Source organism: Petaurus breviceps, unplaced genomic scaffold (assembly GCF_028583685.1).
Source record: "Petaurus breviceps papuanus isolate PSGF00001 unplaced genomic scaffold, PetGlider_PUasm1.0 176, whole genome shotgun sequence".
Classification (NCBI taxonomy): domain Eukaryota; kingdom Metazoa; phylum Chordata; class Mammalia; order Diprotodontia; family Petauridae; genus Petaurus; species Petaurus breviceps.
The window spans coordinates 13,622,448-13,634,163 of NW_027185771.1; the positions used below are offsets into that span (position 1 = coordinate 13,622,448).

Below are 11,716 nucleotides of genomic sequence, written 5' to 3' on the forward strand. Positions count from 1 at the left end.
AAGACGATAAATTGGCTGGAATAAACTAAGGACTGTTTCCTCCTTGAGAATGATCAGAGAAGGGGTTGTGTTCTGAACTCCTAGACTACCAATATTGGAGAAGGGTAATACCCTCCCCTTTTCTGAGACTGAAGGAAAGCAAGTCCAGCCTTGGCTGCCCTCCTCAGGATTATCTTCCCTCTACTCTTCCCAGCTAACATGCTGCCAGTGAAGACATTGACCTTGACACTCCTACTCTTCAAAGAGGCCAACCAGACCTCAGATCATATCTACTGATGCTACCTGTGAAATATAGATAGACAGTCAGAGAGAACCTTGCTTCATATTCTACTGAAAAAATTGAAGTAATTTGCTTAGAGCTTCTCCTTTCTCCTCCCTTCTCCTCATTTCACACCACCCAGATTCCTTCTCTACTATCTCCTTTACCCTAGTCTCACATAACAAAATGGCCCTTCTTGCCAAGGGAAACTACTCTACAGCCCAAGCGATCCCATTCTATCCTGTCTTCTCTGGTAGATTGCACTTTCCATCATTCCCACTCTCTCGCTTGCCTTCAGTTTCTCATTGTCTACTGGCTGCTACCCTACTGTCTACAGATGTGCCCATGTCTGCCTCCTACTCAAAGACCATTCACTTGACTAATCCATCCCTACTAGTTATGATCCTGTATGCTTCCCTTTTATGGCAAAACTCCTCAAGAAAACTATCTATGATCCTTGACTTCCTTTCACTCCTCTGTAACTAAATACAGTTTGACTTTTGATGTAATCATTCAACTGAAACTGCTCTTTTCAAAATTAATCTCTTATTTGCCAAATCTAATGACAATCTTCATCCTTCTTGACCTTCCTGCAGCATTTGACACTGTCATTCAGCTTCTAGTGACCTCCCAATCCACACAGTTGCCAAAATAATCTTCCTAAAGCACATGACTCAAATACCTCTGGGATAAAATGCAAACTCTTCAGCATCAGATATTTACATCCCTCTACAATCCAATGCCAACCTACTTTTATTGTTGTTGTTTTGTTTAGTCATTTTTTAGTCATGTCCGATTCGTCATGTCCCCATTTAGGATTTTCTTGGCAAAGATATTGGAGTGGTTTGTTTGCCATTTCCTTCTCCAGCTCATTTTACAGATGAGGAAACTGAGGCAAACAGACCTGATGCTTTCTTTTCTCTAGGTTTCCATGACACTGCTCTGGCCTGATCTTCCTCCTGTCTCAGACTTCTTTTCTGGATCTTCATCCAGGTCATACCCCCTGGTTCTGTTCCCTATGTATTATTTCACTTGGTAATCTCATAAACTTCCATGATTGAAATGATCATCGCTATGCTTATGATTCTCACATCTACTCATCCAGACCTAACCTCTCTCCTAACCTCCAGACTCACATCTTTAACTGCCTACTTGACATGTCAAACTCAATATATGTACAAGTGAACTCATGATCTTTCCTTACACTCTTCCCCCTTCTGAACTTCCCCATTAATGTGTAGGGCACTACCATTGTCCATTCATCTGGGCTTCCAGTCCAGGTATCATCCTTTCCTCCTTCCTCTGAGGAGTACAATACCTAAATGCCCCTTCATATCCAATCTGCTGTCAATGAAAGAATTGATGAATGAATATAAGTAGGTGTTAATTTATCCTAAAGACTGAGTGCTATAGGAGTTCAAGTGAAAGGGAGACTAGAGAAGTCTGGAAGGACAAAGAAAGGCTTCATAGGAGAAGTAGAGGGGAGCCTGTCTCACCTCACGCCTGAACTATTTCGATGGCCTTCTGGTTGGCCCTCTGACCTCAAATCTCTTTTCATTTTAGTCTTTCCCCCACTCAGCTGTCAAACGGGTCTTCCTAAAGTGCAGGTCTGATTATATAACCCCTCCAGTGGCTTCCTGTCACCTCTAGGATCAATAGGAAAAAACTCCATTTTGCATTCGAAGCTCTTCATAACCTAGAGTCTTTTTTACACTTTTTGACACCTTACTCATTCCATACACTCTGTGATCCAGTGACACTGGTCTCCTTACTGTTTCTTGAACAAAACCCTCCTTCCCTCTGCTCTGGTCATTTTCACTGGCTGTCCCCCATGCTTGAAATTCTCCCCTTTCCATCTCTGCCACCTGGCTTCCTTCAAGTCCCAGCTACAATCTCCTCTTCTATGAGAATGCTCCAAATGCTGGGGGTTACTTCCCTCTAACTACTTAACTCCAATATATCCCATCTGTGTATATATGTTTTCATGTTGTCTCTCCCTGTAATGGGAATGTAAATTTTAAAGATCTTCCCTGCCCCTAGGCTGATGTGCACCAGAAGCCTGGGGTGGGAGGCTTGTTTTTCAGTAGATACTTCTTGATTGGCCAGTGAGTCAATAAGGTTGTTACATTCTCTGAGCCAGGAGAAGGCTATATAAGCCCTGATGTGTAGCTTTGTTTTGGGGCTCACTTTGAGAAGTATTCTGTGATTTGATATGGATTCTGGGAGGCCATTGTCCAGAGGCCCCCGACTTTGAAAAACCCAGATGTTGATTTGGTATGGATGTAATGGTTGGACAGTTTGGAAAGCTGTCTACTTGATCTGTTTCTCTGTCTTGATAATTCTGCCTGTGTATTCTGAAGTTCGGGGTGCTGACCTTTTCCCCCTGAACTAGGTAAACAATACCTGTCTGACTGATTAAAGTCAGCTTGTTAACCCATTTTGAGTTGCTTTCCTGTATCAAAGCAGATCCCAGAACCTGTGTTGGCAGACACCCTGGGGACGCGCTTGGGGTGCTTGCTGCTACACTCCCTCTAGACTGTAAGATCCTTGAGAGCAAGAACTGTTGCTTGCCTTTCTTCTATCCACAGTGCTTAGCACTGGTACTTAGTGGGTGCTTAATAATTGCTCAGTGAAGGTGGACTGACTATCCACCCTGCCCTGCTATATCACTTTGGAGCTGGCTTATAATGTAAGGATGAGACAATTCATCTTCTACCTACATAACAGGGATGGCGTGAACATTAAACTTATTTTCTTCTCTCCTGCTGTCCTCACCTCCCTGCCCTCATCCCCATGTGCCTGTCCCCCTTCTTCAAGGCTCAGCTCAAGTGCCCCTCCTCTACAAAGCCTTCTGTGACCACAGTGATCCTTCCCTCCTCTGAACTCATAAAGCAATTCCTACGTATACAACTGATTTGATAATGGAATCATTTATTATTTTATGATGACTCTTTAACTTCCAAAATATAATTCACCACCTTTATTCCTTTCCTATTTCCATGGAGGATACCACCATCTTCCCAGTTATCTAGGTTCAAAACTTTGCAGTTGTCTTTAACTCTTCTTTTCATCACCCCCCCCCTTCAATCTTTTGTTAAATCCTGTCCATTCTTCCTCCACAATAATTCTTGCATCCATGCCATTCTCTCCCTTTGTACAATCCTGACACCCCAGGTGTTTCTGTTTCTAGTAACCCCTCTCCAATCCCACCTCAAAGAAGCTGCCAAAATAATCTTCCTAAAACACAGCTGATTCAAATTCACCTGCTGAAATGCCTCTGGGATAAAATGCACATTCCTCAGTCTCAGAAGTTTACATCCCTCTACAATTGAATGCCAACCTACTTTTGTTGTTGTTGTTGTCTTGCTTAGTCATTTTTTAGAGATGTCTGATTCTTCAGGATCCCATTTGGGGTTTTCTGGGCAAAGATACCGGAGTGCTTTGCCATTTACTTCTCCAGTTCATTTGACAGATTAGTAAACTGAGGCAAATAGGGTTAAGTGACTTGCCCAGAGTCACACAGCTAGTACATGTCTGAGGCCAGATTTGAACTCAGGAAGACCAATCTTCTTGACTCCAGTCCCAGCCCTATGTCCACTATGGCACCACCTAGCTGCCTTCAATCTTTTTTACTAGTCCAAATTCACATTACTCCTCAGCACAAACCCTACAATCCAACCAGCCTGGACGATTAGCTACTCCCCAGATTTAGGAATCACTATCCTGCCATCATGCCTTCATTCCCACAAGATGCCTCCAGATCTGGAATGCAAACCCTCCTTGTCTCTGCTTTTCTGAATCTTCATTTTCCTTCAATGCTAAAGTATCATCTTCTCTGTGAAGTCTACCTTATGGCCACTTCCCCTCACCCCCACCCTGACCCAGCTAAAAGTGGCCTCTCCCTCTCCATGTTTTCTAATGCCCTTCTCCTGAATCTCCCCCTATCACTCTCTGCTGTGTATTCTATTGATCTGCCTACATGTTATATCTGTGCCCACCTGTTCCCATCCCAGTAGAATCTAAGATCCTTGAGGTCAGAACTGTGCCATATTAATAGCTGTATCCCCAGTGCTTATCAGTGCCTTGTACCAAGTAGGACACATAATAAATGCTTGGTGAAAGATTGTTTTTGACCCTGAACATTTACATATTTTATCATGGTTTACCTTTTCATATGCTTATGTATATTTCTTTTTTTTAATTACTTGTTTTTTATATTACCAACTACCCAATATACTCTGCACTCTTCCTTCTCCCAGGGAGCCATCCCTTTCAACAAGAAATACAGAGGGAAAAAACCTCTTCAGTCAAACTAAACAATCCATTAACCAAATCTAACATAATATGCAATTTTCTGCATCTAGAGGCTACTGGCTCTGCACAGAAAGAAGAGAGGAATAGTATCATATTTCATCTTTGGGGCCATCTGGACATAATAATTTCACATATATGCTCACATCTTGTCTCCCCGGCTGCATTTTAAGTTCCTGGAAGGAAAGGACTATGAATACCACATTTATGTGCCCCATTTGGTCCCGACCACAATAAAGATGATCAATTATTAGACACTGATTTAAGTCTGCAAATCATTTCTGAGATCCTAAGGGGAACGGCATTACAATTATTTATTATAGCCCTCTAATGATTATTCAGAATTAGGAAAAATTTCAAAAAATTTTCCAGAATCACAGGGAATCAAAAAAATCTTCATATTTGGGCTCCTATTCACTGAATACAAATAGTCAGCAAGCATTTATTAAGCCCTCACTGTATGCCAGGCACTGGGCTGCCATTTGTAATGACAGTTATTTGTTAAAAGGAGACATCAAAACCAGCCAAATCCTAGTGTGGCTTGTCAGTTTAAGAGCTGGTCAAAAAAGAGGCTGCCAGAGATAATTAATGACTATTCAGGAGAAAACTCTAACATTTTCCCCCAGGACTCTTCTAGAGTGAAGGGGGTGGGGAGGAGGATTTCTCTTTTTTCCACTCCACCCTCAGCTTTGGTGTCTTAAAGGGGAGTAACCAATCAAGTAGGAGACTCCTACAAGAGAGGAGGCCCAAAGAGCCTCAAGCCTGAGTCTCATTGAGTTGGCCTAGGAAAGGAGAATAGGCTTGGTGCCTGGGGGGAGAGGGGCTAAGGAGCTTAATAATAAGAGGGGCAGGGATAATTATCACCAAGAGATAAAAGAAGGACTTTTGTCTGGAATTTCAGTCTAGCCTTAGGATACAACAGAATGCAATAATGGAAACTTCACACCTTGGCTCTACTCTTCCCTAGCTGTGTGACCTCCAAGGATATTTCTCCCTCTCTTTTTTAGTTTTTACTTGTACTTTAAAGAGCTCTACGTTTCCTTTCTGCTTTCAAGTTATACAATGTGAAGATTTACTATGGCAGAACCCGAGCTGCTCACACTCTGGGGCACAGTCCGTCCTAAGCCCTTCCTTTGACCCTCCCCTACTACTGGATCAATAATGGCTAACAATTTCCCACTTCTCCCATTTTTGAAAACTCTTGCCATCTAGTTTAGTGAAAGAGCTGCTGGCTTTTGGAGCAAGCGGATCTGGATTCAAGTCCAAGCTTTGCTACTTATAATATATGCGAAACTGGGCAAAACCTCAGGTTTCTTGTCAGTAAAATGAAAGGCTTATTATACTCTATGATCTTTTAATCCTTTCTGGTTCTAAATCCCGTGATTCCCTATTCACTTAATCTCTCTGGGCCCCACCTTCTTTGTCTTTAAATAAAGGATCTGAATTTGATCATCTCTAAAGTCCTTGTCAACTCTATAAAGGATCTGAATTTGATAATCTCTAAAGTCCTTGTCAACTCTAAATCCTATGACCCGAAATTGATTTAACCTCTTTGGGCCTCAGTTTCCTCCTCTGTAAAATGGGGGGTATTAATACCTACATAGTCTAGCACACAGACTTATGAGAAAACACTTTATAAACCTTAAAGTACTTAGCAAACACGAGACATTACTACTATTAAATTAGGTCTTTGCAGGCTGGCTCAGAAACCTAATTACCCTATATAGTTTCATTTCAATAGCAAATGATTTCCATATTCCAAACAATGGATGACCTTACAAATGACCCTTTGAAACACAACATGTTTGTAACCTGGAAACTGCCTGATTTTTCTTTCTTCCATGCAGTTGTCAGTCCATAATCTGATTCAAACCATTACTAAGTATCCACTATGTACAACGTCTTATGCCAAGGGCCATCCAGTTTATATACCTGGTACAATGTAAAGTATGTTGAAACTAAAGCCAGAGGACCTGAGTTCAAATCCTGACTCTTGTTACTTACTAGCTGTGGGTCCTTAGGTAAATCCCTTAGTTTCCTCATCTGTAAAATGAGGCAGTTAGCCTTGATGTCCCTTGATGTCCTTGATAGACTTAATAGGTGTGGTGGCTATTAGGTTCATTTCACAGAAGGGAAAGCTGAGGTACAGGGAGGAAACCTGAGTACATTTCTCAGGACACACCCTGAATCATCAGAGAAGATGGAATCCCTGGCTCATTACCCCAATCTTAAGCAGCTGTCAGGGCACTACTACTGAGTGGTCCAATTTTAGGTCCTTTCTTTCTCCAGCTTTAGTCCTTTTCTTCTACAAAGTGTCAAAAGTGGGTTTCTCTGAAAAGCCTGCATGGGCTAACAAAGGGGATGAGGTTTAAACAAGTCAACTTTTTCCTTTCATCATTATAACCGTCACCAAGGAGAAACATCCTTCTTGTTTTGCAGTTTACCATTATATGAATGCCTCTGCTCCAATCTTTCTCCCAAACTAAGTGGACCAGGAGCTGAGAGGTCATGATATCAGAGTGGTACAAGCCTTAAGAACACAGAATGTCAGGGGCGACCAGGTGGCTCAGCAAGTGTTGGGATGACCTGGAGATCGAATCCCGGGCTCAGACAATCAGCACCACACCCAGAAATAACTGGCCTTATAACCTTGAGCAAGTTACTTAAGCCTGATTGCTTAAAAAAAAAAAAAGAATGTTCTGTTGGGGTGGCTAGGTGGCGCAGTGAGTAATAAAGCGCCGGCCCTGGAGGACCGAGTTTGGGTTCCAGCCTGAGACACTTAACACCTACACAAAAATACTAGCCTGTGTAACTCTGGGCAAGTTACTTAACCCCAATTGCCCTCCAAAAGGCAAAAAAATATATATATATATTTAAGAACACAGAACGTCAGAATGGAAATTCAACAAACATGTTTTGCTGGGTATTAGGGATTCCAAAACAAACAAACCAAAAAAATGAATCCTCTTAAATGAACTTCTTAGACCCTAGAATGTTGCATAGGAAGGACCTTAAAAGATCCTCATTTTAGGGATGAAAAGACAGGTTCAGAGGGATAAAGTTACTTGCCCCAGGTCACATAGCAAAGTCAGGGTTAGAACCCAGGTCTCCTGACTCATAGGTCAAAGCTTTTCCCACTATACTGTTATTCCTATTCAGGCCAGTCTGACTTTTCATGACCCTGTTTGGAGTTTTCTTGGCAAAAACACTGGAATGTTTTGCCATTTCCTCCTCAAGTCCATTTTACAGATGAGGAAACACAGGCAAACAGGGTTAAGTGACTTGTCCAGGGTCACAACAGCTACTAAGTATCTGAGGTTGGATTTGAATTTAGGTCATTTTTTTTTTTGGAGGGGGAGGACAGGGCAGTTGGGGTTAAGTGACTTTCCCAAAGTCACATGGCTAGTAAGTGTTAAGCGTCTGAGGGTGAATTTGAACTCAGGTCCTCCTGATTCCAGGGCCAGTGCTCTATTCACTGCACCACCTAGATGCCCCCAAACTCAGGTCTTGACACCAGGCCAAGCACTCTATCTACTGTGCCACCTTTCTGTACACTCCCGTGGCCTAAAAAGACATTATTGTAGCTCTTTGAGTTTTACCAATGACTGGTAGTATACTGTTTGTTTCACCTTTCTTCCCTTCCACCTAAGTTTTGAGGGAAAAACAACTTTTAACATGCTTTTCTTTGTACACACACACACAAACTATTATGTCATGTAAAAACAAGGGAGTTGGAGGTAGAATGCCTTGATTTTAGGATTTTGCCATTGGCTGGTCACATCTTTCTTCCATATACTTAAAAAACACCTCTGACCAATCAAATATGCGTATAACCATTTTTTCAAAGACTTTCGCACACACGCAAGCTCATTTGATCTTCAGAATATGAGGGAGGCAAGGCAGGGATTGTTATTCCCATTTCATAAATGAGAAAACAGAGGCCCATAGAGATCTGAATGATTTGCACAAGTTTACAAGGTCAGAGATAAGATGAAAACACAAGTCCCCAGAATACAAATCCCATCATTCCATTTTGTGCATCAAAAATCAGGACAGCTAGGTCTTAATTCCCATTCTGCTGCATACTGGCTATGAGACCTCTGGGCCTTATTCATCTGTAAAATAAGGACTGGATGATCTCTCTCATAACCCTTCCAGCTCCAATAGTTGATGATTTTATGAATCTCATGATAAGACACCTTACATAAACAAGCTAGAAACAGCCTTTCTTTGCATAATTCATTTTATAAAATTAGAGGGTAAATTAAAATAACATAATTCATTTTATAAAATTAGAGGGTAAATTAAAACAACACTAAGATCCGCATCGATACTCAGTGTCCCCCCCTTTAATAGTCAGTCGAATGTAGACTCTTTGAAAGCTAGAACAGTCTCACTTTTGTGCTTGTATCCTCAGCACCTCAAACCAGTATTCAGCACATAGGATTTAATAAATCTTGTTGATAGATGAATGCTTGTTGATAATTACCCATTTGTGGTATACTAAATATTTTAGATATGTTCAAATGTTAAACAACTGTCAAAACAAGGCAAAAAGCATTTTGAACAATCTATGGAGGTTACACTAAATATAGAAAACATTATAAATAATATAAAATATTACCATGTTTTCCAGGTTCTCGCTCAACCTCTCAAATAAGAGACGCTTAACTTGGTTTTTCAAGGAAAATGTAATTGCCAAGTTGCATTTCTTCCTCCATCACAAATAATCTTAAGAGTTGGAAGGGATTTGTTATCAAATGAGATACTGTTTGTAAAGTATTTAGCACAGTGACCTGAGTTCAAATTCAACCTCAGACATCTACTAGTTTTGGGACCCTGAGCATATCACTTAGCCTTCTTTGCCTCAGTTTCCTCATCTGTAAAAGTATATGGAGAAGGAAATGGCAAACAGCTCCAGTATCTTTGTCAAGAAAACCCCAAATGGGATCATGCAGTGTCACATAAGATTGAAAATGACCCAATAACAACAAGGACTGGTGCACAGTAGGCACTTAATAAAGGCTTATTCCCTTTCTTTATCCTTCCCCACTTCAGAGTTCATGAAGTGTAGGTGTCTCCTCTACAGCATTCCTGGCAGCAGTTAGTAGAAACTAAGCCCTCTTGCATGGGATCAAGGTAGGTCAAGAAATATGTATATTTTTGAACACTTAATATGTACCAAGCTGTGCTAAGTTCTGGGTATATAAGGAAAGACCAAAAAAACCCAATCCCTGATCTCAAACAGTTGCTCAGAAGCTAATGTGGGAGATAGCATGCAAACAACTAGAATCCCCAGAAAAAGTCTTGCATTGGCTTACAATCTGAACAGGTGGAGGGAGTACGGCCAGAGATGAGATCAGGCATTCGGGGAAGCATTTTATTAATAAACGTTTACTTTGAAATCTCCACTGCCTGTTTTATTTTGAATTTTGCTTAGGGAAGGTAGGACAAACCGGGTGAAATCCTGCGGCGTTTGATTGGCAGTCTCACCTTCTGTTTGGTTTGGGGCTTCCCAAGGGTTCCTGGGTCGCAGGCCCTGAGCGGGTCCAGCAGGCAGCTCCCTCGGTGCCCGTGCCCGTGCCAGGCCCGGGGACGCGCGTGATCTGCTGCCCGGCCCCATCCCTGACCAGCGCCGGCTGGGCTCCCCAGCGCCTGCAGGGACCGCGGCTGCCCAGCCTCGCTCACCTGCGGATGGGCCGCCCTGCCGCCCCAGGTAGGGCAGACACCTACGGCCACACACCCACAGAGCCCCTCAAAGAGACCTCCGCTCGTGCCCCGGCACTGCCCGGCTCCTTTTTCCACCGTGGTCCCCTTTAGGAGACACGGAGGAAGGCAGGAGCCGGGCCGCCGGAGGTCTGCTCTGAGGCGCGCCGCCACTTCGCCGCCGGGCCCCCGGGGGTCCCCATCCCTTCCCTCCGCCCTCCCAGAAGCCGCCACTCACCACCAGCCCCTCCAGCTCCGCATCCTCCACTGGCTCGTACTGGCGCGTCAAGCTGAGCAGGGAAAGTTTCTGCAGGAGTTTGGAGAAGCGTCTGTCCACCATCTCGACCCCGGGGGGCGGGCGCCGCGGCTCGCGCCGGCTCCCTCCTCGGTTGCTGGGGACAGAGCTCGGCAGCCCCGCCGGCTCCCTCGCTCGCTCCGGCCCGGCTAGGCTGCGGCTGGAATCGCCTCTTTAGCGTGCTGGGGGCTGGGCGCGCGCGCCCGAGAGAGTCTAAGAGGCAGAGCCTAGGTTACCTGGAGCTGGTCGGCCGGCAGGTGAAGCCCCGCCCCCTGGGCGTGGGCGGAGCCAGCGAGCCCCGTCGCCTTCCCGGGGCGGCGGTGTGCGCCTCTCCTTGGGCCAGGCGCGCTTCGGTGGGGTGGTCCCCGACAGCTGCGTACTGGGACGCGCTTGGACAGCAGACCCCACTGCGGGAGAGACGGGGGCAGGGAAGCCCGGGTGTGCCACCCGGCGCTGGGGTGCAGACGCCGCCTCCCCGGCTCCTCTCTCCCCTGGGGCACACACTGAGTATTCCCGGAGGGCAATCCTTGGAGGCAAGGGGAAAAATGCTGGAGGAAAGGGGACCTGCAGCCCTCGGAGCCAAGCTCTGGCGGCCAGGGAGGGAAATGAACAACTCCTGCCCTCTCTCCTTTACGTGATTCCAGAGCGCTTTGGGATCTATAACTCAAAGGTTGTGCAACTGGAGGGGCCCTTAGCGGTGACACCTTCATTCATTTTTGTTGTTCAGTCGAGTCTGACTCTCTGTTGACCCCATTTGGGGTTTTCTTGGCAAAGATACTGGAGTGGTTGGCCATTTCCTTCTCCAGTTCGTTTTACATTCATTTTCTATTACACTGTGAGCTTCCTGAGGACAGGGACTATCTTTTGAATTTGTATCTCCAGCACTTAGCGGTATGTAGTAAGCATTTAATAAATGCTTAGGACGGTTAGATGGTGAAAAGCGTAGAGTGCCAGGCCTAGAGTCAGGAAGACATCTTCCTGAGTTCAGATCTGGCTTCAGACACTTACTTAGCTGTGTAACCCCTGGGCAAGTCTCTTTAACCCTGTTTGTCTCAGTTTCCTTGTCTGTAAAGTGAGCTGGACAAGGAAATGGCAAACCATTACAGTATCTTTGCCTAGAAAATCCCAAATGGGGTCATAAAGAG

General features: G+C 44.3%; 1 protein-coding gene across 1 annotated transcript in view; it reads right to left on the reverse strand.

Moving 5' to 3' along the window:
• ATP2C2 (ATPase secretory pathway Ca2+ transporting 2) overlaps positions 1-10,801 on the reverse strand; it is a 116,898-nt gene extending 106,097 nt beyond the window's left edge. Inside the window, exon 1 of the mRNA XM_069085645.1 lies at positions 10,515-10,801. Coding sequence (XP_068941746.1) covers positions 10,515-10,616 — 102 coding nt within the window. The 5' untranslated portion in view covers positions 10,617-10,801. The remainder of the gene's footprint in view (positions 1-10,514) is intronic.
• Positions 10,802-11,716: the final 915 nt, after the last annotated feature.